The sequence below is a fragment of the Panthera uncia genome, chromosome C2 (genome assembly GCF_023721935.1).
Source record: "Panthera uncia isolate 11264 chromosome C2, Puncia_PCG_1.0, whole genome shotgun sequence".
NCBI lineage: Eukaryota > Metazoa > Chordata > Mammalia > Carnivora > Felidae > Panthera > Panthera uncia.
This window is the reverse complement of record NC_064810.1, coordinates 28,337,202-28,364,456: the sequence shown is the minus strand read 5'-3', so window position 1 is coordinate 28,364,456 and position 27,255 is coordinate 28,337,202. Positions and strand designations below refer to the sequence as shown.

Sequence of the window (27,255 nt, the reverse complement as noted above, 5' to 3'; positions counted from 1 at the left end):
GAGCTCTCTTGACCTAAGAGAAATTCATACACCAGTCCTCTGAGAGAGAGATTCTTCACAGCACTGACCATGGGAGCAAGGAATTGGAGTGAGCCTATAGCTTGTTCACTAGGCAATTATTTAAGTAATAATCATCACAATAATTTATGTAATATATACCATGTGTTCTTGCTGTTCTAAGTGCTTTACTTATTACACGATTGAATTGTGTAATGCTTACCACGAATCTATGAAGAAGGCATTGCTATTACTTCCATTTTATAGATGGGAAAGTGAGCTCTGAGATGTTAAATGACTTGCTGTTAAATAGTGGCGCTGGACTTTAACCTGAAGTCTTACCTCACAGTCTACACGCTTAATGACATTCAAGTTCCTGTAAATTGTAGTGTTTACAGAGAACAAAGCACCATGGAGAAGTCAGGAACAGCAGGTGATTATTGCACAGCCTCACGTGGGTAGATCCTCTACAAAGAAGAAGTTAAAAAATATGGGGGGAGGGAAGGAATTGTATTGCAATTGTGATGACTTGTAGGAAAATGCCATTTGTATACTTCCATGTTATTCCAGATAAATGACTTATGGTGGCTAATAAATGTACCGGAAAAAGAATCAGTGGGGAAATATCAATGAAACAAAATAAAATAAAAATGGCCCTTCACAAAATGGCGGTAGTATGCCATGAACTGAATAGTATTGTTTATTCAATTTTTAATGGCAAGGTTAAAAAAAGCAATGAAAATAACATCTACTCCATACCAAACCCCCCCCCCCCCATTAAAACATAAACTATGATTGTCTTGAGGAAAAGAATTCTCCCCTGTTGGCCACAGTGCCAAACACTTGCCCAGATAACTATGGGAAACAGGCAGCTCTTTCTTTCAGCCTTATTTCTAATCAGCCTCATTTCTAATCAGCCTCAGAGATTCTGATCCTAATCTATGAAGCTCTCAACAAGAAAGGATAAGGTGTGTGCCTAGAGCACTTCTAAAGTAGAACAGAATCCCTGGAAGGAAAAGAACCCGAAAATGAGTCTTTCCAGCAAGCTAAAAAAATTGAATACTATGACATAAAACGTGTCCCACCCATTACTAAATCCATATGCCCTTTTATTCCCTCTCTCCATGATTTTCTTTTTGCTGAGAAGGAAATATTTATTTTATAATTCAGTTAGTGTGAGAGTTGAGTGATAGAATGCTAACTTTGTGGCAATGTTTAGTTTATGTCAAGGTCATTTTTTTCATACTTTCTGTTGCCTAGGTAAATCTAAATATTTTACTGTTTTTTTTAAGTATTGAAGCAATGAAAATTGTCATTCCTTTCTTAAAAACCTCTCATGCCTTCCATCTCATTAGCACAGTCTTTCTGTACATACCTCCTTCAAAATAGAGAATCTTGGCATTAAAATACGATTCTGGGGGCTCCCAGGGATTTTCCCCCAATTCCTTTGAGTGGAGACAGTATTACTCCAGTTTCCCAACACACCTATAGCCCTGATGTTTACTAAATTACCTTGGGGACCTCTCTCCTCCCACTGATCAGTAAACTGTGTGTCTCTATAGAGCTGAGTATGTGTAGAAATCTGTCTGCTTTCAGTTGCTAGAACCAGCTTTTTCTGAGGGGACTGATTCCAAGAAGAGGAAGGAAAACAAACGTTGAATTTAAAGCCTGAGCTATTTTTAGGCCTCTTCTTCCTGGCTTACCTCCTTCATGGCACAGGTCCAAACTTCCTTCTTTCCTTGTATCTGAAAAGCAAGGACTAGCTCTACAGAAGATCTTGCACATGGAATCCACACAGTGAGCAGTTTCGAAGTACAGATGGAGAAAGGGCCCCTCAGGCTGAGGCTGCTCAATATGAGATATCCCCAGATTGGCACATGAGTTTGTGTAAAGTTCTGGAAGAAGTGAGACAAAGTTTCTAAGTCCTGAGCTGCGATCTCATTTCTTCATAGACACATTTGTTTTAAAGTAAAATCTGTCACTTCCTCTTTGCATAGGGCCAGACAAACGTGGTCCAAAGAGAGGAAGAAAGCCAAATAAATCTTTTCTAGACATCTATGACAAATCATTTAGTCTAACCCTTATGTAGAAATTATCTGGTTCCTCACAGTTTGACTCATTCTATGAGCAGACTAAAACTTCCCCCAGGTATCATCTTTGGGCCTTTTTCTCTTGGAAGCTGGCTCTCTCCAATGCTAAATCTCATTCTTTCTATTTACCTCTAACATTAATTTCAAGAAGCAGACAGAATTTTCCTTTGTCCTGAAATATAATTACCCATCCTTGTAAAATCATCACACTGCCTTATCTTTACCCCATTATTCAGAATGTCTAAAATTTCTTCCTCTTGTGGTGCTTGGCTGGCTTAGCCAGTGAAGCAAGACTCTCTATCGCAAGGTGGTGAGATCAAGCCCTACGTGGGGATGGAGGCTACTTTAAAAAATAAAATAAATAAATAAAATTGCTCATTCTTCTGTCGCTTCAGGGTCTAAGTTAATTGAAACAAAATATTTCCTCAGACCAATGACACATCTCAGGGATCAGCAAATCTTCCTCAAAGTATTGCATACACCAGACTTCTTCTTTTTTAAAAATGTTTTATTTTTTTATTTTGAGAGAGCAAGCACAAGTCGAGGAGGGGCAAAGGGAGAGAGGGAGAGAGAGAGAGAGAATTCCAAGCAGGATCCTCCCTGTCAGCACAGAGCTGACCCTAGTCTCAATGTCACCAACCAGGAGATCATGGCCTGAGACCAGCAAGAGAGTGATGCTTAACTGACTGAGCCACCCAGGTGCCCCTATAGCAGTATGTCTTTATATAAGGCTCCCTGTTCCTTAATAGTTATTGAAACTCAAAATGCCATCCTTAACATTATATTCCCTTTTATATGTCTTGTATCTCGTTTAGCTCTTTGCTAGTTCTAGTTACTGGGGAGTTTTTCATTTATTATGTTGCTTTATACTTAATTTGAAGAATAAAATTTAGATTCCATATACTCCTATGGTTTTCTAATAGTAAGGGAAGCATTTCATGTGTTTCTAATTTTAAAACCAGTCCAATAAAATTCACTTCATACAATTCTACTGACACCTGTTGTCCTTAACAGTTTCCTGTAGGGGACAACTGCAATATTCTGTTTACAAACAAAATTTCTCCCCTCATCCCAGGAAGAAATGAGCTTTGTGCTTTATCATGAAGAAACACTGATTTTCTAACAGAGCAATCCTGCAGCTTCAAGAGTGGAGACCTACAAAGTGCAAACTCCCCCGAGGCAGATCTTAGTACCCTACAGAAGGTCCCGCCTCTCCTTCCGCCCCTACCTCCCACTCCGACCCCCCTGCCTGCTCCACCCCGCGCCCGCCTCCCGCCCCCTGCCGGTCGCCCGGGGCGCGCTCTCGGGAAGGGTCGGGTCCGGGCACGGCGACTGCCAACTAGGTCTGGGCTGAGTGCGCGCGTCCTTCCACCTTGTAGGCGCCGGACTGACCGACCCCAGCGGAGAGAGGTGACAGCCTCGGTGCCTCTCTCCGCCTCCCGTCGTCGCCAGGCGCCCGAGGACCATGTTCTCCGGCCCGCGGAGGTGGGGCGCCCGCGGCGACTACGAGCGGGTCCCCGAGGGGCCTGAGGCGCAGGTAATGCTTATTGGTCCTGCGGGGAGAGGCGGGCGGTCTCCCGGCCACTCTCGATGGGGAAAGGGAGTTGGGGAGGAGGGAGCCTCCTGTTAAGACGCTGAAACGCGAAGTGATGGTTTAGAGCCTTGTTTTAGCCGTAATCACACACGAGACACACACACACACACACACGCGAGGGCAGTCTTGAGAGCGGCAGTCGAGGAGGCTGCTGGAGGAGAGAAAGAGGCATCTTTGTTTGAAGGGATGAATAACTCCCCCGTAGTAAACAGAAACAAGCATTTGAGAAAAGAACGAGTGGACCTGGCATTGCTGAAGGAGTAGAGGTTGGAATTAGAATTCTGCAAGCGGTGGCCGACCCCAGGAGAGACTCGGAATAAATAATGCTGTGTTAACCGACAGTTTTGGGAGACTGAGGTTGGAGCAACCCAGAAACTGCGGACACTGAACTGTGCCTTACTCTGCCCCCATGATAACACGTGCTTCTTCCACAATAGGAGTCACGTGCTAGGGCAGAAGTACAGGGAAATGAACCCCGCACTTGTGTGTTAGGAGGAATTTCCTTAACAAAAAATTCCACTTGTTTTACTTTTCACCACTATAGGAGACAAGTCTTAGAAATAGCCCCTAACGTTAAGTAGTTCTGTAATTCTAAAGAGGAGGAGGAGGAGGAGGAGGAGGAGGAGGAGGAGGAGGAGGAGGGAGATTTCAGATCCAGGTGATCTTGTTCTACTCCTGGTTTTTGTTAGTGACTCCAAGTGTCAAATACATATGACGATACTGTTCTGATTACATATGAAATGAAACTATAAACTTCTTTAAAGGTAAAGCAAATTATATGGAAAGTATTCTTTTAAAAGTTTATAAAACATAGATGTTGAATAAATCGCTTAAAAATATGAAAGAGCTCCACCAGGACAATACACCTTTTTTATTTGTTAGGCCTAAAGTGGGAAACAGGTTTAACATCACTAATACAACTACAGAGGTGGCAGTAAATTACACACTTGTAGGGAGGGAATTTATAAAACAAATAATTCTCTTACCCCAAATTCCAGTCAGTTCTTCCCATAGGATTCCATCAGTGTTTATATCTTTGACTATTATTCAATCTGGATAGCTTTGTGGACCAGGAATCCATTTAGGTAAGATTGAAAATACTAGTTTTAATTGCATTTTCTTTTTGTTATTTCTGTGATGTCAAATTGAAAAAAAGAAAGTTAAAGGTTTCAAAGCATATTGAAAACCTTTTATGATTAATTACATTCCATTAAAACGACTTGATATTTTTGACATAATAGATCTCAGATAAGAATACTACCTACTTATAAACTAAGAACATGGCTTTGTTTTAATATTTATGTATTTATTTTGAGAGAGAGAGAGAGAGAGAGGAGAGGAGAGGGAGAATCCCAAGCAGGGTCCCTGCTGACAGTGCCAGTGAACAGTGAAATCATGACCTGAGCCAAAAATCGACAGTTGGATGCTTAATTGACTGAGCCATGCAGGCACCCCAAGAATATGACTACCTGATAGAGTCTACGGTTGGCATGGTGACCTACGAATAAAATGCTTCTAAATATTTTTCTTGCAGTGATTAGTGGCCATTCATTCATTCCTCCAAAACATGTTTGTTATGAGGTAGTCGTTGGGCTGAAACTGAAAATATAAAGATAAATCAAATATGGTTTTCTTCTTTCAGAGCAATTAAGTCTAGCAGGAGAGAAGAAACTGTGAGCAAATGATTAGTCAGGAAACAGTGAGGGTAAATTCAGTGAAGACTGAAGCCCTTTAAATCCTTCGTGAAGAATATGTTGAGATTGCTATGGTAACCCAGAACAACAATATAAGCCTTGAAGGCTGGGATGGGAGGAAAGTAATTATCAAAGTAAATATTTTTTCTTCCTTCCTTTCTCTCTTTCTTTCTTTCTTTCTTTCTTTCTTTCTTTCTTTCTTTCTTTCCGAAGGCAATAAATCTTAAATAAGATTGAAGTACAAGTGAGAATTAGCCAGAAGTGAAGTAGAAGGATGTGGGCAGGAGGAAGGGTATCTCTAAGCATCAGCAAAAGCCTGTAACAGGTAGAGTTGAGAGTGTGGAATTATGGCTGGGAGATAGAGTGAACTAAGTAGATTAGATTCAATTGCTTAAACTTCTTAGTTGGAGGATCTTCAGGTAAGTTTCTTAAACTCTAGGTCTTCGTTTTGTCTTCAGTAAAATGGGGATGACAGAAATGGTTTCACCACAAAGACATGTTATAGTTAATGAGATAATATACTTTGTACAGAATCTGGCACATAATAATTGATTAAGAAACCAATTCTTTTTGATTTCTGGATGTTTTCCCTTCTCCATGAAGCTGTACTTCCACCTCCGCTTAATTTCCTCACCAATTCCAGAACTCTCCTCCAGTATCTAAAAGAGAGCTCCTGAAGCTAGGGGTTATGAGATATCGTTAAATGTAGCAGTCACACAAACCATATCCTCATAGGCCACATCTGAAGATTGAACCCAAGGAGATTGAAAGCAACACGCTGCATTAATCCGGACCCTGACTATGCTGTGGTCTCATGGTCTGAATACTTCCTGTTCTTCCATCATAATCCAGAAATAACAGGCCCTCTATTTAGTTGAAAATTGCCCTTAAGTCAGAAATGTTAAGGTATGTTTATGGAATTCCTGCTATATGCCCAATGGTAGATAAGTACAGTAGATAAGAAAATGGCTTAGAAAACAAAGGCCTGTACTAGGCTTGGGTAGATGAGGAAAATGGGAAAGATTTGGGGTAAATAGATCTGCAGACCAAAAATACTGTCAGAGTGAGGGTAAGTGAGTTAGAAGGACTGAGAAATGCTTAGGAGAGGATAGGAGGAAATCAGAACACTGAAAGATACTTTTAGAATTGTTCTTAGTTTTCTATATAGATGTTGCTTTGTGGCAATATATCAATAATGAACTCAGTGAGACCCGTGCTATGAATTCAGTAAGTATTTATTAAAAAGTCATTCATACATTCTTGGTGCTTGGTAAGGCTTATTACCTTCACCAGATATTTTACCTGTTTACTGTTTATTTTCTGGGAGGTAAATATGCTTGGAATTCACTGTGACAAGTTCAGTGTAAGATGCCTGGCCCACATCTAAGGAGTCTGTTTAACAGAGGACTCAAAGGACCTCATAGGAGATGCTTTCCCATGGACAGTGGGCCTAGACAGAAAGTTAAATCAAATACTGAGTTCTTGGTCTGCTAAAATAACCCTCTCTAGAAGCTTTGTAAGACATGGGTGCTGAAACCAACCACTTTTTTTTTTTTTTTTTTAATTAGCTCATGATTCTATGATCAGTTGGATCATGACCTAGTTTGGGTCAGCTTGACTGATCTCTGCTGAACTGTTTTAAGCACTACTGCCAGCTGGAGGGTTGAATGGTGACTGGGTAGTCTACTCATATGTCTGGCAGTTTCCAAGCCAGGATGACAGACAGATGAGCACCTCAGCTCTCTTCTCCGGGGTCTCTCATCCATTAGCAGGCCAGCTTAGGATCAGACACGTGGTGCACTCAGGGTTCTGAGCACACGAAGCCTCTTGGGGCTTAGAATTGGAGCTCTCTTTGTGTCACTCCTGATCAAAATAAGAAGCAACGCCAGCTCAGATTCAAGGGGTGGAAAATGGAGTCTACCTCTTGATGGGAAAAGCTGCTAAGAATTTGTAGCCATTTTCAATCTGCCACAGACATACATGTGTCTTGGATGTGAATAAAATCTTTTCATTGGTGGTAAATGATCAAATTGGCAACTCCCTGTGAAAGAAAATGTGACTTCCAGGTTAATTGAAGAATTTTCGGAACGTTTTCCACAATAATATGTGCACTTATTTTCCAAATGATATGTTTGGTAATAGTAGTGATGATGATATCATAGGTCACAGGAGTGAGTGGTTGTTTTGGGCCACAGTGTGATGATGACTGTTTTACGTTTGTCATTGCATTTACTTTTGCAACAGTAATATCAAGGTAGATAGCAATTGAGTAAATTATATATATCTTCAGTGATTTATAGTATGTCATTTGCTACAACTCAGAGAGCAGATTTGGAATAAATAATGTTCTCACCTCTATACTGAGGACATTTTGCTGTACAGGATAGAATTTTGGCACTCACTCCTTCTAGGATAAGAATTTTTTAAAAACATGGTAAACACTTTATGTATGAAATCAGAACCGGATTAGAGAGGATGTATGATAAAATTGTTAAATATGGGACAGTTTCTAATAATGAGCTTGACTGTGGTGATCAGTTTTACTTTTTAAAATATAGACATTGATGCTAACTCTAAAAATATAAAATGATTACTTTTGAGGCCTTCTTTGTTAAAATTTTCTTTTGGTTGAACTCACCAGATCAACAGGAAGGAATTTATGGAAATGTTATAACTTCCCAAAATAATATGTAATGGTGATAAATAGATAATTGTTTATGTATTTATACATTTATACAAAAATATGTAATTAAACACACAGAAGTAAACCAAATGACTATTAGTCTCTTATTTTTCTATTTTCCAGAAAAAGACAAAGCTATCTTTAATTTAGTGAATAAAATATTTTAAATTTAGCTTATATATATATATATCTTCACATATATACACAGTCATAGAAATTTGAGGGTATATATATACACACACAGAGAGAGAATGAGAAGTAGAAATATCAGAAATGATTTCCTTTCCTACATGGTTTTTTGCTGTGAAAACGAGTCATAATGATAATTTTGGGAGAAATCTTAAAATGCTTGTAGTCTATCCACCATTCTGATATCTTAATTTTATTCCTTAAGGATTACGATATGAACATAGCTGCGACTGTTAGTAAATGAAATTATTTCATGTGTACTTTTCCACCTGCTGACAAAGATATTTCAAATATAAAGTAAAGGCATATTCTTCACAGACTACTTGTTGTATTTTTCTTTCTAGAAATGCAATCCAGAGAAAAGTGCTTCATTCTTCAGTAGGATGACATATTCTTGGTTTAGCAGGTAGGAATTTTACTAATTTGTATGTAACATACTACCCTAGGGAAGATTCCAAGGGAAACGACACCTAAATGTTATTCCTCTAATCTAAGCATGAATATACATTTTTTAATGTTTATTTATTTCTGAGAGAGAGAGAGAGAGAGAGCAGGGAAGGAGCAGAGAAAGAGGGAGACACAGAATCTGAAGCAGGCTCCAGGCTCTGAGCTGTCAGCACAGAGCCCAACGCGGGGCTCGAACTCAAAAACCGCAAGATCATGACCTGAGCTGAAGTCGGACCCTCAACTAATTGAGCCACCTAGATGTTCCAGCATGAATATTTTTATAGAATGACTTTGTGAAGATTTTTTCTCATAGAAAAAATTTTATTATAGGGGCGCCTGGGTGGCTCAGTCGGTTGAGCGTCCGACTTGGGCTCAGGTCAGGATCTCGCAGTTTGTGAGTTTGAACCCCGCGTTGGGCTCTGTGCTGACAGCTCAGAGCCTGGAGCCTGCTTCCGATTCTGTGTCTCCCTCTCTCTCTGCCCCTCCCCCGTTCATGCTCTGTCTCTCTCTGTCTCAAAAATAAACGTTAAAAAAATTTAAAAAAAAAAGAAAAAAATTTATTATAGAGAAACCACAGATAGTAACATAGAAAGTGGTTCACAGATAAGATTGCTAATAGTCCTGCAATATGGCTGTCCCTTTATAGGATTTGTATCATATTAGCACTATGGAGGGGCAGAAATTTGGATTTTTTTTATTATCCAGTATATATGTGTATATAATTTCACTTAATTCTCCCCCCAAGTCTTATGAGATAGGCATTTACAGATGAGAAAATTGAAAATTGAAACTTAAGGAGGGGAAGTAACTTGTCCATTGATACCCAGGAAGAAGCACACCAATTTGGTGTTAGAAGTCTGATTCTTTGAGTCCATGTTTCATGCTTTTTTTTTTCATTTTGTTATTCTACTCTTTACTAGGAATACTCCCACAAATATTTGAGGTCTATCTATCAATCTATCACAAGCTCAATTTGAGCTTTTATATATGTATATATATTATATATATCATAAAATATTATATATATTGTATATTATAGACATATATATACATTATATATTATAAAATATAACTATTATATAGTTATATATAGTTATATATAACTATTATATAGTTATATATAACTATTATATATATTACTAATTACTTAATTACTATCACTAATTACTAAAACACATACACAGTCATTTTTATAAGACATATAATGTGATTTATCTCACAGAGTAATTCATCTAGAATTCAAACAAGAGCAGAGCTGACTTTTTCTAATTTTATAAATTCAGAAGTTTCTTTAGAAATGTATTTTTCCCCCATAACAGAAAAGTCATGATCATAGGAAACTAAATTTATTATCTTAACTTTATGCCCCTTGTTCTATAGTTAATAGAAACAAAATTTCCCAATTTGATGTACAAATATGCTCTCATGATTCTCATAGATGAATCCTTAAAGAAACAGAAAAGGTTGATTGTGTGCCAGATACCCTGCATTATGCTAACCTTTAAAAATGCAGAGAAAAGTGACCTAGTTCCTATCATCTAGGAATTTGTAGTAGATTTAGAAAGATTAAAAGGTGCTCTTTCAATTACCCAAAAGGCAAAAGGCAATATAAGCATTATAAAGAAACACAAATTTCAGGAGCGCCATGTAAGCGCATTTGCACAGTTAGGGAATGTTTTGCAAGTAATTCATGCTTTTAACTCAACATTTGACAATGTGTAAGATGAAGCCAAGTGGCATTCCAAATTGAGCAAATACTGTATGCAAACCAGAGGCGAGAGTGAACTGACCCCTCCCCCATTGCAGCCAGTTGATGTGGCAAGAGATCAAACTGAAAGAACAGATCATAAAGAGTTTTCTAGGTCACTCCAAAGATAATGAGAAGCCACTGAAGAATTTTAAATAGAGAGTAATGTATTCGTGTTTGCGCTTCAGAAAATCACCTTTGCAGTTGTGTGGATATGGTATGTACCAGATGAAAATGGAGATAGAGGGAATGGTTAGAAGGTTCTTCAATTATCCTGGTAGATTTATGGCTAAAGTTTGAACTATCGTAATGATAAAGAGGATGAAGAGGAAGGAACAGATTCAAAAGCTAATTAATAACGTTGATTAGATAAGGAAATTGAAGAACTGGGAAGAATGTTAATCATTTTTTGGCTCAGTTAACTGTCAGATTCAGGTGTGACAAAAAACTTTATGTTCAGTTTAGAGAAGCGTCAATTTAAGATGTCTAACTCATTCCCATAAAAAGTATTAAATAGGTGTTTGGATATATAGGCTTTTGATCTATGAATACGGATTTGGGAGTCATTGACTATATGTCAGTAGTGGAAGCCATGAGCATGAATAAGATCATCCAGAAAGAGAGCTTATTGAACGGGATGAACAAATGGAACATTGAGATTCCTCAGTATTTAAATGGTAAAAGGAGTGGTAATCTAACAAGAAAGCTAAGGAAAGACATTCAGAGTGTAAGAGACAAACAAAAGAAAGAGTGTGTTTGAAAGCTAAGGAAACTGTCAAAAAAGGAAGACAATAAGGTGGTCAGTAGTGCCTAATGCTGAAGAGGGGTAAATTAAAAAAAAAAAAGAATTGAGTATTCTTTATTGAATTTATCATTGTAAAGTTCATTGGTGATTTTTATGAAAGCAGTGTAAGTAGAGAACCGATATACTTGGTGAGCAAATAATTGAGCAGAAGCATATAATTGGGTTGGGTTATAAGAATTCCAAGTTAACACAAATCTATGAATCACTTAAGGAGGATGGCAAAAATTACTCCACTACGTAATTATATATACGTTACGTTATATATACGTATACGTTAAATTATATATATATACTATATAATTACGTTAATTATATATACGTTAAATATATATATTTATATATATATACTACGTTAAATTATATATATATATACTATAAAAAAAGAAAGGTTAAATAAGAATTATGTAAATGTGGGCTATTTATACTTAATGATTTTTTGTTCATGTTTATTTTCCAAACCTGAGTTATATTTCATTCATGTCTTGAGAGAAAGAGTGAGGTCTATTCTGGCTTTAAAAGTTTCAGACTGTCAGTTTTAAGTCACAGAAAATATGACAGAATTTAAATAATGCAAATAAAATTAATTTTAAGTAACTGTACTTTTAAAACTTAATTATCAAACTATAAAAACTATATGTATTTGTTTTAAATATTATGAATACCATTTTATGAAGCCTAAAATATGAAGCTGAAATTAAACTTAATACGCAGGATAAGGCACAACAAACTTTAAAATATGGCACCTCAATATCTGTCACTATCTCAGATCAATCAAACCAATAAGATATAATTGTTGAATATAACATTTATTTTCTGTTCAAATTTAACATCTTAGACCTAGATAAGAAATATTTTTATAGCATGCTCCTATCTGGAACTGTCATTGGCATGAATCTAATTTGATTTCTTATCTGGTAATTAAACAGCAGCAGCTGAAACATAGCTATTGTTTAAGAGAATGCCTTTTTGAAGACAGTGGCTAATTGTGTTCTCAGATCTGTTCTTTGAGTTACAGAATAAAATCAGAAATTATTTCCTAGGCCAAATTCAAGCTCCCATAATTATATGAATAATTCAATTAAAATGTGCTCAGATGATACAAATAATTAGGGAATTATATGCTTATGAGCCTTAATTCCTAAGGCAGAATTTGTAGAGTGGTTTTGATGATCAAATAATTATGAAGCCTTTATTAGCAAATATAATCTGTCATCAGTGTATAATAATCATTGTCATAGAATAATCCCCTTGACATACACGGAAAACTCTAGTTAAAGTTTTTACCGGTCACAATTGAATCACTATTTTAACCAGGGATACACTATTCAGTCTGCCCTACCTTTTCCTCACATATTAATAAAACTTGTACACTGCCTGACTTTGTCCTATCCTACAACTGTTGGACAGACTGACTTTTTGCCTTCTCCTGTGACACAATCACCGCTTTCCAGAAATATTTAAAAAGGTGATTAACAGTAGTGAACTTGATAATTCGATTGTATATCTATACTTTCCACGCTTTGTAGTATTACACATCTACAAAATTTACCTTTCATCTCATCTTCCTGGCCTACTGCTACTGGTTTGCTGCTCTTAACATCAGTTGGATGAGATGTGTACTCACACTTGTTAATGTCAAATATACTCAGAATTCTAAGATAACAATATTGAAAACAGAGTGGAAATATTACACTTAACGGCATTGTCTGCCTTTGGTCACGTTAGCACCGGTTTATGTCACATTTAAAAAACTCTGACCAGGCTCTGGAGTTCCTGGTGTTTAACCGCCTGTAAACACGGGAAATTAATACTGCTCTGCCTGCTTCAGAGAGTTGCGAGCATCAAATTCATTGAACTGAATGACCTTTGAAAAGCACTATCAGTGTAAAACATACAAGATGCATGCAGGAACCTTATTACCACTTAGGAATCAAGTCCTTAAGTTTATGGGACCCAGTCCAGTCTACATTCCACTATCGGGAGGGTCAGCTGTTGGTCCTTGTTGCCTCCCTAAGAGCTGCCTCGTCATTGGATTTAAAGAAGCACTGCTTCCTCTTTTCCTGGATGCTTATGTGTGGTAGAAAGATGAGCCAGGGTGATGAGCATATTTAAATGTACAGAAGAGAGCAAAAGAGAAGGAAGAAGCACACACCTGGGAAAAGGGAAGTCACGGTGGTTAAACAACTGAGCCATGTGCATCACAATCAATTCAGTGTAAGTGTCACTTTTAGATGCTGCATTATTTGGAGACTCAGCATGAAAGCCAGGGGTCACTTATCCCTGTGCACCAAAACCGCTGAGTTTTGCATGGTTCTAACTCAAAATGCTGAGGCAGTAAATGTTATTAAAATGCTTTTGTGAAAATCAATGCAATCTTATTTTGAAAATGAATATTTATTTTGTGGAATGGAAGAGAAAGGCTTAATATGACTTAAAAGTAGTTTATTGCTTAATATGGTTTTGAAACTGCAGTGCAGGAAAATGTCCAGCATATTTGAGCCAACAGAAACGTGATTACAGAAGGTCCTTTCTTATTACATTTAAACCTTTTTGTTAAATATGAACTGTAATATATTATATAGTGTAATAAAAGTAAAAATGAATCCTGTGGAGACTCTGGTTACCACAGAGTTTAAATCCATCTCAGGGTCAATCAATAATAGAGATTGTTCAGTAATAATGACAATGAAGCAGTCCCAATTTGGGATAGTGTAACACCATGTTATGGTTTCTTGGACTAATAAGGTACTTTATAATGGAAAGAACAGAAACTATTGAGTCAGAAGGCCTGAGTTTAAATGTGGGTTTAATTTCTTACTGAACGAGTCATGTCACCAAGCTCTTAAACTGAGTATATCTGAACTTAGGAACATGTTTTGCCTCAAGCAACACAATAGCCAGATAATTATAGCTTAAACAAATAGGTATTTATTTTTTTATGTTACTGAGAAGAACGCTGGGAATAAGCTGATGAACTACCTCAGAAATGTTACAAAGGGCCCAGAGTTTTTCTTTCTACTTCCCATCCTTATTATTTGGCTTTTCACCCATGGTGAAGAAGATGGCTTCTCTATATCAGAGCATTATGCCTTCAGTGCAGGCAGGAAGGAGGAAGGGGAAGGAAAAAGGAGGCAAGACATTTTCTCCTCTCGAAGTTTGAGCCTTCTTTTGGAAAAGAAAGTTCTCCTCAGCAGACTGAGTTATATTGTTAATGCCAAGCAAAATGTTGTCAGATTACCAGGACTGCTTTAGACTGATCATAATTATGACTCTGGCTGAGATAAGGACTTATCCTGAGTTCAAGACATTTTCACCTGAATAAGTATCAAGATTCCTGGTAGTAGGAAGATGATGGGGCAGAAGGATGGCTGTGAGGTAAGTATAATTTATTGTCTGCCACAACATCTGTGGTGTAACTAGATCATGCATCCTAGTTTGCCTGGGACAGTTCTAATTTAGACCTGTTGTTCTTGCATAATTTATTCAGTCTCCCATGGGGCAAGTTCATTGGATGGGGGAGAGTGGAAGTGCTGAGACTAGCAGTAATTCGTCACACTTCTTAAGGCATGGGCTCAGAAATGGCACTGTCACTTTGGCTCATAGTCTATTGGTCAAAATAGGTCATATGGCCAAGGCTGATGTTTATGGGGCACAAACAGGTACTCCACATCTAGTTGAACAATTTGTAAAGTCAAGTGGCAAAGGGTATATAATGTCCCGGTGGAATAGGAGAAGTTGCAGATGCAGAGGTTGGATCCATTTCTCCTCTTATTCAAGACTAAAAAGCAGCTAGTTTGGGGTTTTGGAGTGAATATACCTTACTGTGAATGTTAACTATTTAAATTTCAGTAAGGTAGGTAAGTAGTAGGTGACTCCAATATGAAATGAGTAAATTTAGTGTTTCACTGAATAAATGGATGTCCCAATAATTCTAAAAGCTACAAATGATTATTACACATTATTCAACTGCAGGATAAGTTGTATGACTTTCCAAAATACAGTCTAATCATTCCATCCTGATTAAAAAAATAATTTATAAATCAAAGAATAAAATAAATGCATGAAAAATTATTTTTAAGTTGATTATTAGTTTTGCTGAATTGTTTACCTTACTCTTTCATTTTTAGAATAATTCTTTTAGGATATAAGAAACCTTTGGAAAGAGAAGATCTTTTTGAACTAAATGAAAGTGATTCTTCCTATATTGTGTGTCCCATCTTTGAAAAACAATGGCGGAAGGAAGTTTTAAGGAATCAAGAGAGGCAAGAAATAAAGGTAATTAATTCTTTTTTTTTAATGTTTTTATTTATTTTTGAGACAGAGAGAGACAGAGCATGAGTGGGTTAGGGACAGAGAGAGAGGGAGACACAGAATTGGAAGCAGGCTCCAGGCTCTGAGCTGTCAGCACAGAGCCTGACGTGGGGCTTGAACTCATGGACTGTGAGATCATGACCTGAGCTGAAGTTGGACGCTCAACCGACTGAGCCACCCAGGCGCCCCAAGGTAATTAATTCTTAAATCTTAAGTACCTAATTACTACCTAAAACTAGAAAAAGCTTCTTCCAAATGTGAGATATTATTATTAATTTAGAAAGTTCCTAAAATATGTGAAATGACAAGCCATTTTCATAAGTACAATCGATTTTTATTGCAACTAATTTATGTCATAAAATTATTTAGCATCTCCTCCCTTTAATATCAAGAACAATGTGTTGATATGTTATCTTTGGCTTTTCACCAGTATCTTTTGCTCAACTATCATGGCAAAGATGGTTTCTATATCTCATGGCCTCATATCTATTGGTCCAAGTAAGTAATATGGCGACCATGGCCAAAGTTTATGGTGCAGGGGCAGGTACTCCATATCTTGTATCACATATGCACACATATCTCCTCTTTAGAATTCCCAAAAAGAAAATATAATTTGAAGATAAAACTGTATTTATATTATTTTAATGAAAGTTTCAACATTCACAAAAGTAATAAAATACAACTATTTCTCTTGTGCATTTATACCCCATGATATAAATAATATCAGGCGTTCTGGAGACATACTTTACCAATGATATAGGTCATATTTTCAAGTTCAACTGAATTTATCCCTTTCTTATTACTTTATTATTTTTGTTTTATTTATTTATTTATTATTTATTTATTTATTTATTTATTTTTATTTTTTGAGAGGGAGAGAAAGAGAGAGAGCATGAGTGGGGGTGCAGGGACAGAAGGAGAGGGAAAGAGAGAATCTTAAGCAGGCTCCATGTGGAGCCCCATGCAGGGTTTAATCTCATGACTGTGAAACCACGACTTGAGTTGAAATCAGTAGTTGAACACTTAACTGGGTGACTGAGCCACCCAGGTGCCCCTATTTTATTATCTTTGGGTTACATTACTAATTCTATGGTTGGTTTATATATATATTTCATTTTTACTTGTATTTGCTCTGTCCAATTTTCTCATGGTTTCTTATTTTCTTTCATTATGTAGGCATCCTTTCATAAAGAGGCATGTGCCAGGAAACCATCTCTGCTCTATGCATTGTGGAACACCTTTAAGTTTGTCCTGATTCAAGTTGCTTTATTCAAAGTGTTTGCTGATATTTTGTCCTTCACTAGCCCACTCATAATGAAGTAAGTTGTAGTCTTGTCTTTTTTTTTTTTACTCTCTCTACAGTTTAATGATAAGCAAATGATAAGCAAGTGTTTCACTCTAAAAGCTGTACTAAAAAAGAGTAGGAAAAGACCTTATTGCAAATTTTACTTAGGATATGGACATTCTGTTAGCTTTGCCATTCACACAAATGTGAATGATGATAATATAGTCAATATTTACTGAAGCCAACTGTGTACTACATACTGTTCTAAATTCTTTATATTAATTATCTTATTCAATCTTTACAACCATCCTATGAGATAGGAAGTATTATTACAATCATTATCATGATGCAGAAACAGAGAGGTTTAAGTAATTTGCCTAACTTCACAGAGCTAGAAAATGCCAGAGTTATGACTAAAATCTAGGAACTCTGTTTTAGATGTATATTCAGAAAATGAAATAATATATATGAAGGAAAAACAAATTTTTTTATTGACCTATAATAATATTTTTGTATTGAATACATTTCCAGGTTGTTGGAGTTTTTAAGAACTATTCAATTCATGAAAACAGAATTAATTCTTAGTTACTTGACTCTTAGATAATGTCCAGGCTTGTATTTTGTCCGGTATTTATTGAATACTTACTACACGCTACTGTGCTTGATTGACCCTAGGGTAGACAAAAGTCAAAAAATCCCTGCTCTGATGACACTCACAGGGGTGAGACAAATAGTAAACAAATGAATAAATATAAATGATATTAAGAAATAATCAGTGTTAAGGACAAAGTATTCAACAAGGAGAGGTAGGAAATGCCTCTCTAGGGAGATCGAAGTGCTATGTTAATTTAAGGAAGTTAGGGAAGATACTAGTGATAAGGTGACATTTGAAAAAAGTCCTGAAGGAAGTTAGAGAGGAAGCCAAGACCATATCTATTGCAAATAGGAAGAACAAGAAGGGCAAGAGCCTTGAGGCAGGTGCATGCTTGGTGTCTTTGAGGACGCATGGGAGATAAGTGAGGCTAGAACAAAGAATTGGAGAAGAAATCAGAGGTAAGAAAGGGCTGGTAATGAAAAAGATTTTAAAGGAACTTATGGAATATGATGGGGGAAATAGGCTTTTATTCTGTGTTAAGAGGGAAAACGTTGGAAATTTTGAGCAGGAATTGATATGATTAGACCTAAGTTTTATAGGGATCACTCTGCTGCTATGCAGAAAATAATATAAAAAGGAGGAAAAGTAAAAGTATCACCAGTTGAAATACTGAGATAATCCAAGCAAGATTCAGTGGTGGCTTCAGCTAGGTTGTAGCAACGAAGGTGATAAGAAGTAGTTAGATTCTGGCTCTATTTTAAAGGTAGAGTCAACATCATATACTGATGGCTTGAATGTAAGTTGAGAGAGGGGAGGAATCAAGGATGCCTTCAGAGTTTTTGGTTCAGAGTCACAAGGTAAATGAGACACTATTTACTGAGATATAGAAGGCTCAGGAAAGAGTAGAGTAGGGTGTGGGGTTTCCTTTTGGACTTGCTCAATTTGAAATACATATTAGCCATTTTGCAGGAAAGAATGAACTGACTGACTGCTGTCCTTTGGAAAGCCTGACTGCTATTCTTTGGAAGGTCTGCTTAGAGGGGTGACTTTTGGTAGGCAACTGGAACTTGCATTTCAGGAGGGTCCCTGCTACCGTAACTGTTAACAGTGGCTCAATACGTCCAAACTGCTTAACAATCAATACGATTCATGCTGAATACCTGCTTTCCTTCTGGGAGTTTGGAATTTTGGCATATGTTAGGAAAAGGGTGCCCTGGATACTGAATCTCTAATGAGCTTATCTGGTAGACAACATTTTGCGTATGCGGCCACAACTAGTTGCCAGGATGATTAAGTGTGTTTTGTGTGACCCTACTGAGAGAAGACTTTTGGAAGCTTATACCTGTTTTCTCCTGGACTTTACTACATGTACCTTTTCTCTTTGCTGATACTTTCACCATACTAAATCATAGTCATTAGTATAACTAGATGCTGACTGCTATATGTCCTTCTAATGGATCATTTAACTAGGGAGTGGCGTTGGGGATCCCTGACAGCCATCTAGCCAATCCAAAAAGATTGAGTAAGCTTAAGTCTGGAGTCAAGAAAGATATTAGCTGAGATAATAAAATTGGGAACTGTTCCAACAAATTAGATTGGGTATGTCAAATCATTTTTCTGGATGAGACCACCTTACCATGGATAAGGAGAAGTAAACATCTCTGTAGATAATCAGCTATTCCAGTGTGTGGAATTAATGAAGATAGGGAAATCCACAAAAGGACAGTGAGAAGGAGTGCATAGTGCAAAGAGAGGAGAACCCAGAGAGAATGGTGTTGGGGAATCTAGGGCAAGAAGATATCTCTTTGCCATCAGAAAACTGGTCCTGTCATTTTTCACTCCAAAGTCTGGTTCCCTTGCCTATGGAAATATAATCCAAATGTCTGCTGGATTAAAATCCCCCTCAGACAAGGTAACATACCTTTCCTTCCCCCTACCTCTGCTGCTCACCCTTATATATCCCGGCTCTTTTAAGGAGTTGCCATAGAGTTATCTCATCTTTGGCCAGAAATCTATCAGAAATGTATATTAAACAGCATCTTCCTCTCCTGCCCTGTTCTGGTGATCTATTGCCATAGTATTAAGCATGTCAAAATTTATTGGCATGAAACAATGATGCTTATGTTCACAAATATCTGTGAGGCAAACACAATAATCACTGCGCTACAGAAACAAGGCATAATCTTGTGTATTAGAAACAAGGCATGATCTTGTGTATTCAGAGAGGGATGGATTTTCTTTGATCCACCATGATGGTGGCTTTAGCTGAGTAGCTTGAATGGCTGGAGAGACCTGTAGCAGCTCAAGTAGAGACAAATTTTGGGGGCCTTGGCTCTGGCTGTTAGCTGGGTTACTTTGGTTCTTTTTTATGTGTACTAGTGCTGGAATGTCCAGGATGGCGTCTTAACTTACATACTGATGCCTGGGCTACGATGGGTGGAAATGGCCTGATATCAATCTTTGTCTGTCTGTCTGTCTGTCTCTATCTCTCCATTGCCTCTCCAAATGGTTAGGTTGAACACAGGAGTCTCTGGTAAGTTGAACTTCTCACATGGCAGCTGGATTTTTTCAGAGTGAACATGCCAAGAGGCTCAGACAAGTCTTGTTATGACTTAGGCTTAGAAGAGCCAGAGTGTCACTTCTGTCACATTAGTTTGGTCACACAAGCCCCTAAATTAGCCCAGAGCCAAGGGGAGGAGAATTAGAATACTTAGGTTTAACTTCTCAGTGAAAGGTGTAGTAAGACATTCCCAGCCATTTTTAGGCATGCTCTGATTCCTATTTTCCAATGACTACTGCTCAAAAACTCATTCTAGAATCTCACTGTGGTTACTGTTTTCTAAAATAGCTATAGGTGATGGCAATTCAGGGTCTCTATCTTCTCCAAATATTTGCAGTCTATAATAGGGTGTTAAAGAATTGCTAACTCCTTGCCTAAGGGTTACACAATGGTGCCCATAATTTTATGACATACTTTTGTAACATTCTAGCTTGACCATACCTGCAAAACAGTAGTGTCAATATTGTACTGAAATGAGTTGATGTGTATTTCTTCCTGCCTAGACTTCCAGCTCCTCCTGGTAAAGGATCATGTGTTACTCAATGTCTGTGTCCTTAGCACCTAGCACAGAGCCTGGCACATAGGACTCAAATACATTTCCTCAATGGAATACTAAATAAATGGGCTTATCCAAAGTTATACTTTTCAAGAATCAAGAGAATCAAGAGATTCTCATTCTAAAGTAGATGAATAGCCTTAATATTTCCACATTGAGGAATAAATGATCAGAAAAAAAATTATGAGTTTAACTATATGTTAACTAACTAGAATGTAAATAAAAAGTTGAAACATAAAAAAAGAAAGAATTTTATGAGTTTGTATGATCATAATCCGAGCCTGGGGGAGTTAATTTTTTTTAGCTAATTTTGAGATGTCTATTTTTTCTTTTGATAAGGAAAAGTACTAGACAGGACTGTTTGTAAGGATGAAAATATATTGTCCTGTTATCATGACTCATATATGTAATAATCAAACATCTAAAAATAACACTTTCATTAATTACTATTAGAAGAAACATGTTTCTTGCTGATTGTTGTGCTTACTATTTTCCCCCTTTCTATGAATTTTATTATGATATTAGTCAAACAAAAAAATGAGTATTCACATCTGATATGATGAATATGGTTTTATGGTCTTCACCATGTATTGATCACAGATTATTTTTAGTACTTCCTGATTTATATGTGTAGACCCACTATGATACTTATTATAGTCATTTAGTTGTTTGATTTTATGAGAAAGGAAAAAGTCTGATAGGTAGATACATCCACAATAAGAATAGGGCACTTCTTTCAGGAAATTTAATTTCCAGACCAAGAAAACATTCAGTAAGTTGCTCTTGTAAAAATAATTTGGTGTCCCAATGGATAGCATCTGATACAGATCCACTGATAAGTACCAAACCTCCTATTATTTTATCTAGGTGGGGTATGGAATAATTTAATAGTGTCATTGAGAATAAACAATGCTCCAAATAATTTTCAATGACTAGAGGTTTTAGTAGTAATTTTAGAAACACTGGTTGGTATATATTGATTCCAAAGTACAATTTTAATAAAGTTAATATTTTGAAGTACTTGGTTTATAAAGCAATTTGGTTTATAAAGCAACACAGATTGCTTTTAATTTTTCACCCATATGCTGTCCAAGGTGCGAATAAAATAGATCCAAGCTTAGACATTAATTTTTTATTTTTTAAAAATGTAAACTTTAAAAATGTAAACTCACATAAAGAATGAATTTTTATTTTTTATTTTTTATTTTTTATTTTTTTAAGTTTATTTTTGAGAGAGAGAGAGGGAGAAAGCGAGCAAGCACGGGGGAGGGAGACACAGAATCAGAAGCAGGGTCCAGGCTCTGAACTGTCAGCATAGAGCCTGACATGGGGCTCCAACCTATGAGCTGTGAGATCATGACCTCAGCTGAAGTCAGACGCTTAACTGACTGAGTTACCCAGGCGCCCCTAAACAATGAATTTTTAAATTCAGTGTTCTTAAAATAATTTAGGTATAGTCTTACCTAATTACATGTGGTTTCCTGTGAGTATAACCTTAAGTACATTCAAAATGGCTATTAACAATGACAAAACACATTTCTGTATCTCCAGAACTCAGAGTAAAAAAAGGTACATTTCTAAAACATCTAATATTATACTTTTTACCTATAAAATAACAGGAACTACTTAAATAAACCAAGAACTGAGCCTGCAAAATAAATGACGTATTAATCTGTAGTATCAGAAAGAATATATCCAAGTTGTTTCCACCATTATGTAGAGTATATGTAGTCTTTTAAAATTATTATTATTAGTCACATAGAGGCAGTTGAAAAAAGGTTAAGAGTACCACTATAATGTTATTAACAATGACATCAGGCATTCTGAGTTTTAACCAGTGTATAGTTGAAGGACAATAAGCAACCAAGATCGTTATGATTAGAACTGTCCCCATTGTCTAGCATTGTCCCCAGCATTGACCTGATATCATGGCCCTGCTGTCACCAAACTTAAGAGAAAATAAGGGAAGATAGAATATAGGGGAATTGGATAGGATAAACGTAATAAGAGGTGAGATATAATTCAGACCTTTGGAAAAAAAACTATGTGCCATTTTAAGAGATTCACTACTTAAATTTTAACTGTCATGTTTCCCTATATTTAACAAAATGTATGATTATGATAAAAAAGAAGCTTTAAGTGTCTGTATCTTAACTTTTATGATGAAGTTAGACCAGAACAGTTAGTTGATGAGATTACCATATGAAAAATAGAAAATAACCTTGCACTCAAAAGCATCTGAAAATAACTGTTGATTCTATTAATTTTATTATATAATACTTGAATTAAAAATAAATGGGGGCACTTGTGCTGAGCATTGGATGTTATATTTAAGTAATGAATCACTAAATTCTACAAGAATAAGAGTGTGCGTGTGTGTGTGTGTGTGTGTTTGACAGTTTGAAAACACTTAACTCTAATTAGCATTTAACTATTAGATGTTTAACATTTCTTCCCCTTTCTCAATTTTTGTATGACATTCAGGCAAATGATTATTTTCTGTGAAAATCGCCAAGATTTTGGATGGAGAGGCTATGGTTATGCTTTGGCACTTTTTGTTGTAGTCTTTTTGCAAACCTTGATCCTTCAGCAATATCAACGTTTTAACATGCTCACTTCAGCAAAAATTAAGACAGCCGTAATTGGACTCATCTACAAAAAGGTAAAAAGTTAAGGAATTCTCAATTTCTAAATGGATTCTTTCATTGTATGCTTTGAAATAGCATATAGTATATTAAAAATTCTTAGAGTGCCCGTTGAATATACATTTATTTTGCTTTAAAAAACTTTGACTCATCAATACTGGTTGTATTAATTTCTCTATATGGTTCTCTATAGTTCTTACAGTCCCTGAAACTTCTAGTGAGCCCTAATCCAGGAAACTAGATGATGGTTTCTGTCCACTGTTGTGTCACTGAACTCCTCCTCACAAAGTGAATAGCCTTGAGTATTTTCATGTTTGTCTGTGTTTATGTATGAACATTTCTTCCTTTCATGATCATTTTCATTCCGCATGCTACTTTTTTGTTCTTCCTGTGCTCACTCTGCTTTCTCATGCAACAAAGCCATCTTTCTCTATGCAGTCATTATCTGCTACTCTTTCATTCTGTGTCTTGCCTCTGCACCGCACCCCCAGAAATGAAACCTGGCTGATACTTATACTTGTCATAACCCTGAAGTTTAATTTGTTCTTTCTTGAAAATACAGTTTTAAATACCACCTCATTACCATCCAGAGCCTTTTATTTACATCATAATTAAACTGTTAAAGAGCTTATTTACATCATAATTAAACTGTTAAAGAATTTCTTCCTTCCAGTAGTTATCACTTGAATTACTCAGTTAAGTGTATTTTGCATTCTTACTCACTACTCTTTTATAAATTGTGGGCTCTTTAAGATTTGGAATAGAAACCTATTTACCTGTTGTACTTTTATCATCTGGGAGAGTGACTTTTATACATTTTTATAAAAAGCTGGATGTCTGAGTAAATAAATAAACAAGCCACTCCTTCAAGAAATTAGGGGGAATTATTAGCATATATAATTAATGTGTGGAACTAAATGCAGGTTTTATAAGAGGTCAAAAGAACAGGAAATCTACAATGATTGTGTGCGGTTAAGGAAGGTTTCACATAGAAAGGAAGCCTTGAAGTGGTCTTTGGGAAAGGTGTAGAATTTGTATGAGTGGAAGGAAGTATTACAATTTGGACTGAGCTGGGCATTAAGCATTACAGGCCATTTGGCCATATTGGGCCAAAATGGGAGTATGGAATGGTTTTAGCCCAAGTGCTGGGTCATACTGCCACAGTCATAATTCTAGAGGCTATAAATTCTGAGAAATCCTAATAGGGAGGAAAGATGTCAACAAATCTAGGAATCAGTTTAAATGTTAACACTTGTCTTTGATATACAGTCCATATGGAATAGGATTTCATTCAGTGATTAAAGCATTGGAGTTTGAGTGTAGGATTTGGGTGGATTTGCAAATATGGAAGAGGGGAATGTGGTAGAAATTAGAACAAGTTGTCAAATAAAAAGAAGAAAATCAAGCATTGTGGGTGACTCTTACAAGGGCAGAGAGACCTTGGAGATAATAACGTAAAAGGTCACACTGGCTACAGGGAGGAAACCATAGATTCTTTAGAGAGATTGTTTAAGAACAAAGAACACTCAGGATCAAAGGAGTATATCAATCAAGCCAGCTCAGTAGACCTTGCCATAGGGATTATGATTTAATTCCAAGTCCATCAAACAAGCAGCAGAAGACATTACAACCTGTTGTTATAACCTGCATTGATGCACTGAGGTAGCATGTGCACATGCCACTGATTTTATAAGGGTGGCTTTTTTCTGAGTCTCCTATCCTACACCTGCTTTCTAGAGGGAGTCTCTCTCCATGGAACTAATTAGGGTAGTTAAGTTTCTCTTCTCTTTCTCTTCTTTGTCTCTTTACAGGTTGTAGAATTCTGATTTTCATCATACTTAGATACCCAATGTCCAAAATGTCTCTCATAGTGGCACCAGATACCCATATTAATCTGACATTGGCTCTAGTTCATCAAGGACTTGTTTTTAGAGTGGGGTAAACCTGATCTCAGATCCTGTTCTTGTTGAAGAGGGGAGCTGTTAGGACTTTCTCGTTTTCTGTCCATTCACATGCTGCTCGTTTGGAATAAAGGTCAGGGCATACCAATTTTAAGGTTTGTGGAAAAAGCAGAGGCCTCCTTCCACTTGATCACTTTAGGAGTTCATGAGTCTCAAAGCTCAGATTTTGTTACACCTTAGCTCAGAGGTACGGCTCCATGACAATTCTTGAGGTCTAAGAAATGGGATATGCTTCAAAAGCAGCATCAGTTATCCTGGGTTTAAGGTGGGCAGTCTGAGAGCATTCCTCTACCAAACACTGTCCAGTAGAATCTTTGTGATTTTAAAAATGGGTGAAGATGATCAGAATGTATAAAACTTCTATTTAAAAAATAAATGTCATGGGAATATAATGTGTAGCATGGTGACTATAGTTAGTAATACTGTATTTTGTATTTGAAAGCTGCCAAGAGAGTAGTTCTTAAAAGTTCTCATCACAAGAAATTTTGTAATTTTGTACTATGTGTAGTGATGGATGTTTAAATGATCATTTTGCAATGTATACAAATATCGAAGCATTATGTTACACACCTGAAGCTAATGTATGTCAACTAAATATATCTCAATTTTATATTAAAATGTTTTTAATGTTTGTCTATTTATTTTTTAAGTTTATTTATTTTGAGAGAGAGAGAGAGAGAGAGAGAACACAAGCAGTGGAGGGGAAGAGGAGAGAGAGAGAGAGAGAGAGAGAGAGAGAGAGAGAGAGAGAGAATCCCAAGAAGGCTCCATGCTGTCCGCATGGAGCGCAGTGTGGGGCTTGAGCTCACAAACCGTGAGATCATGACCTGAGCCAAAATCAAGAGTCGGTTGCTTAACGGACTGAGCCACCCAGGCACCCCTTTGTTTATTTTTGAGAGAGAGAGAGAGAGAGAGAGAGAGAGAGAGAGGTGGGGGAGCAGAAAGAGAAGGAGACATAGAATTCAAAGCAGGCTCCAGGCTCCGAGCTGTCAGCATAAAGTCCAATGCAAGGCTTGAACTCATGAACTGTGAGATCATGACCTGAGCCAAAGTTGGACACTTAACCAACTGAGCCACCCAGGCACCCCAATATATCTCAATTTTTAAAAGAGGGAGGAGAAAAGGAAAAACAGGAGAGATTTGATTTGGGACATGGAGTGCTGACAAAGAGAACAGGTTTGAGTTAGAGACCAAAGTTTTGTTTTCCATTAAAGGAATAATATGAGGATTTGAGATATCTGGAAAAAAATAAAGTGAAATAAAATAAAAGTTTCAAAACAATTTTTTTAACTAAAAAAAGTACTACATCGACACTATCTGGTTGGGCAGCCACTAGTAACATATGATTATTGAGCCTTTGAACTGTAGCTAGTAAGATTAAGGAAATGAATTTTTAATTTTAATTAAATGTAATAACCACACATAGCTAATGACTACCATATTCGATAGTATTACAGTGCCTAGACTGTCTACATTTGTACTTTAAAGATTTATTCTTACCTTAATTGTGATAATTATAAAATGCAAGAAAATTGATAAAATATATATATATTAAATTTTTGTTTATTTATTTTTGAAAGAGAGAGAAAGAGAGCATGGAGGAGGAGGAGTAGAGAGAGGGAGACAGAGGATCTGAAGCAGGCTCTGCGCTGACAGCAGAGAGCCTGACACGGGGGGCTTGAACTCATGAACTGTGAGATCATGATTTGAGCTGAAGTTGGACACGTAACCGACTGAGCCACCCAGGCGCCTCAGATATATTTTTTTAAAATAAAGACACTCTACTGTGGTCAGGATTAGGAGAAGCAGAATCCAGATCCTGCACATAGAGTCAGAAAGATAATTCTGGCATATTGTATTTCATGCAGTGGAATTGAAGAAGAATGCGTTCTTATAAATGTTACGAGGGTCTACCTTTAGGTACACCTTATGTCATTAGAAGTATAGTAACTTTTGGTTTAGAATCGCTGGGTTAGGAATTTTTAGGGCCCTTCCAGCTCTAAATTATGTGATTTCTGTGACTTATAGCAGCGTTGGTCCGGAAAAATGTCATGGTTAATATTGCATAATATTGCATGACATAGGTCTGAAGGATG

The 27,255-nt window shown here is 36.8% G+C and overlaps 1 protein-coding gene across 3 annotated transcripts in view; it reads left to right on the top strand.

The window, feature by feature from the left end:
• The first annotated feature begins 3,339 nt into the window (after window positions 1–3,339).
• LOC125920816 (multidrug resistance-associated protein 1-like) overlaps window positions 3,340–27,255 on the top strand; it is an 89,235-nt gene continuing 65,319 nt past the window's right edge. Inside the window, exons 1-5 of one of the 3 annotated variants that reach the window (XM_049627991.1) lie at window positions 3,340–3,624; window positions 8,592–8,653; window positions 15,374–15,521; window positions 16,734–16,876; window positions 23,038–23,215. In XM_049627991.1, coding sequence (XP_049483948.1) covers window positions 3,553–3,624; window positions 8,592–8,653; window positions 15,374–15,521; window positions 16,734–16,876; window positions 23,038–23,215 — 603 coding nt within the window. In that variant the 5' untranslated portion in view covers window positions 3,340–3,552. Of the gene's footprint in view, window positions 3,625–5,392; window positions 5,795–8,591; window positions 8,654–15,373; window positions 15,522–16,733; window positions 16,877–23,037; window positions 23,216–27,255 lie in introns of those variants that run through there. The other 2 variants (XM_049627990.1, XM_049627992.1) reach the window with 2 other exon arrangements.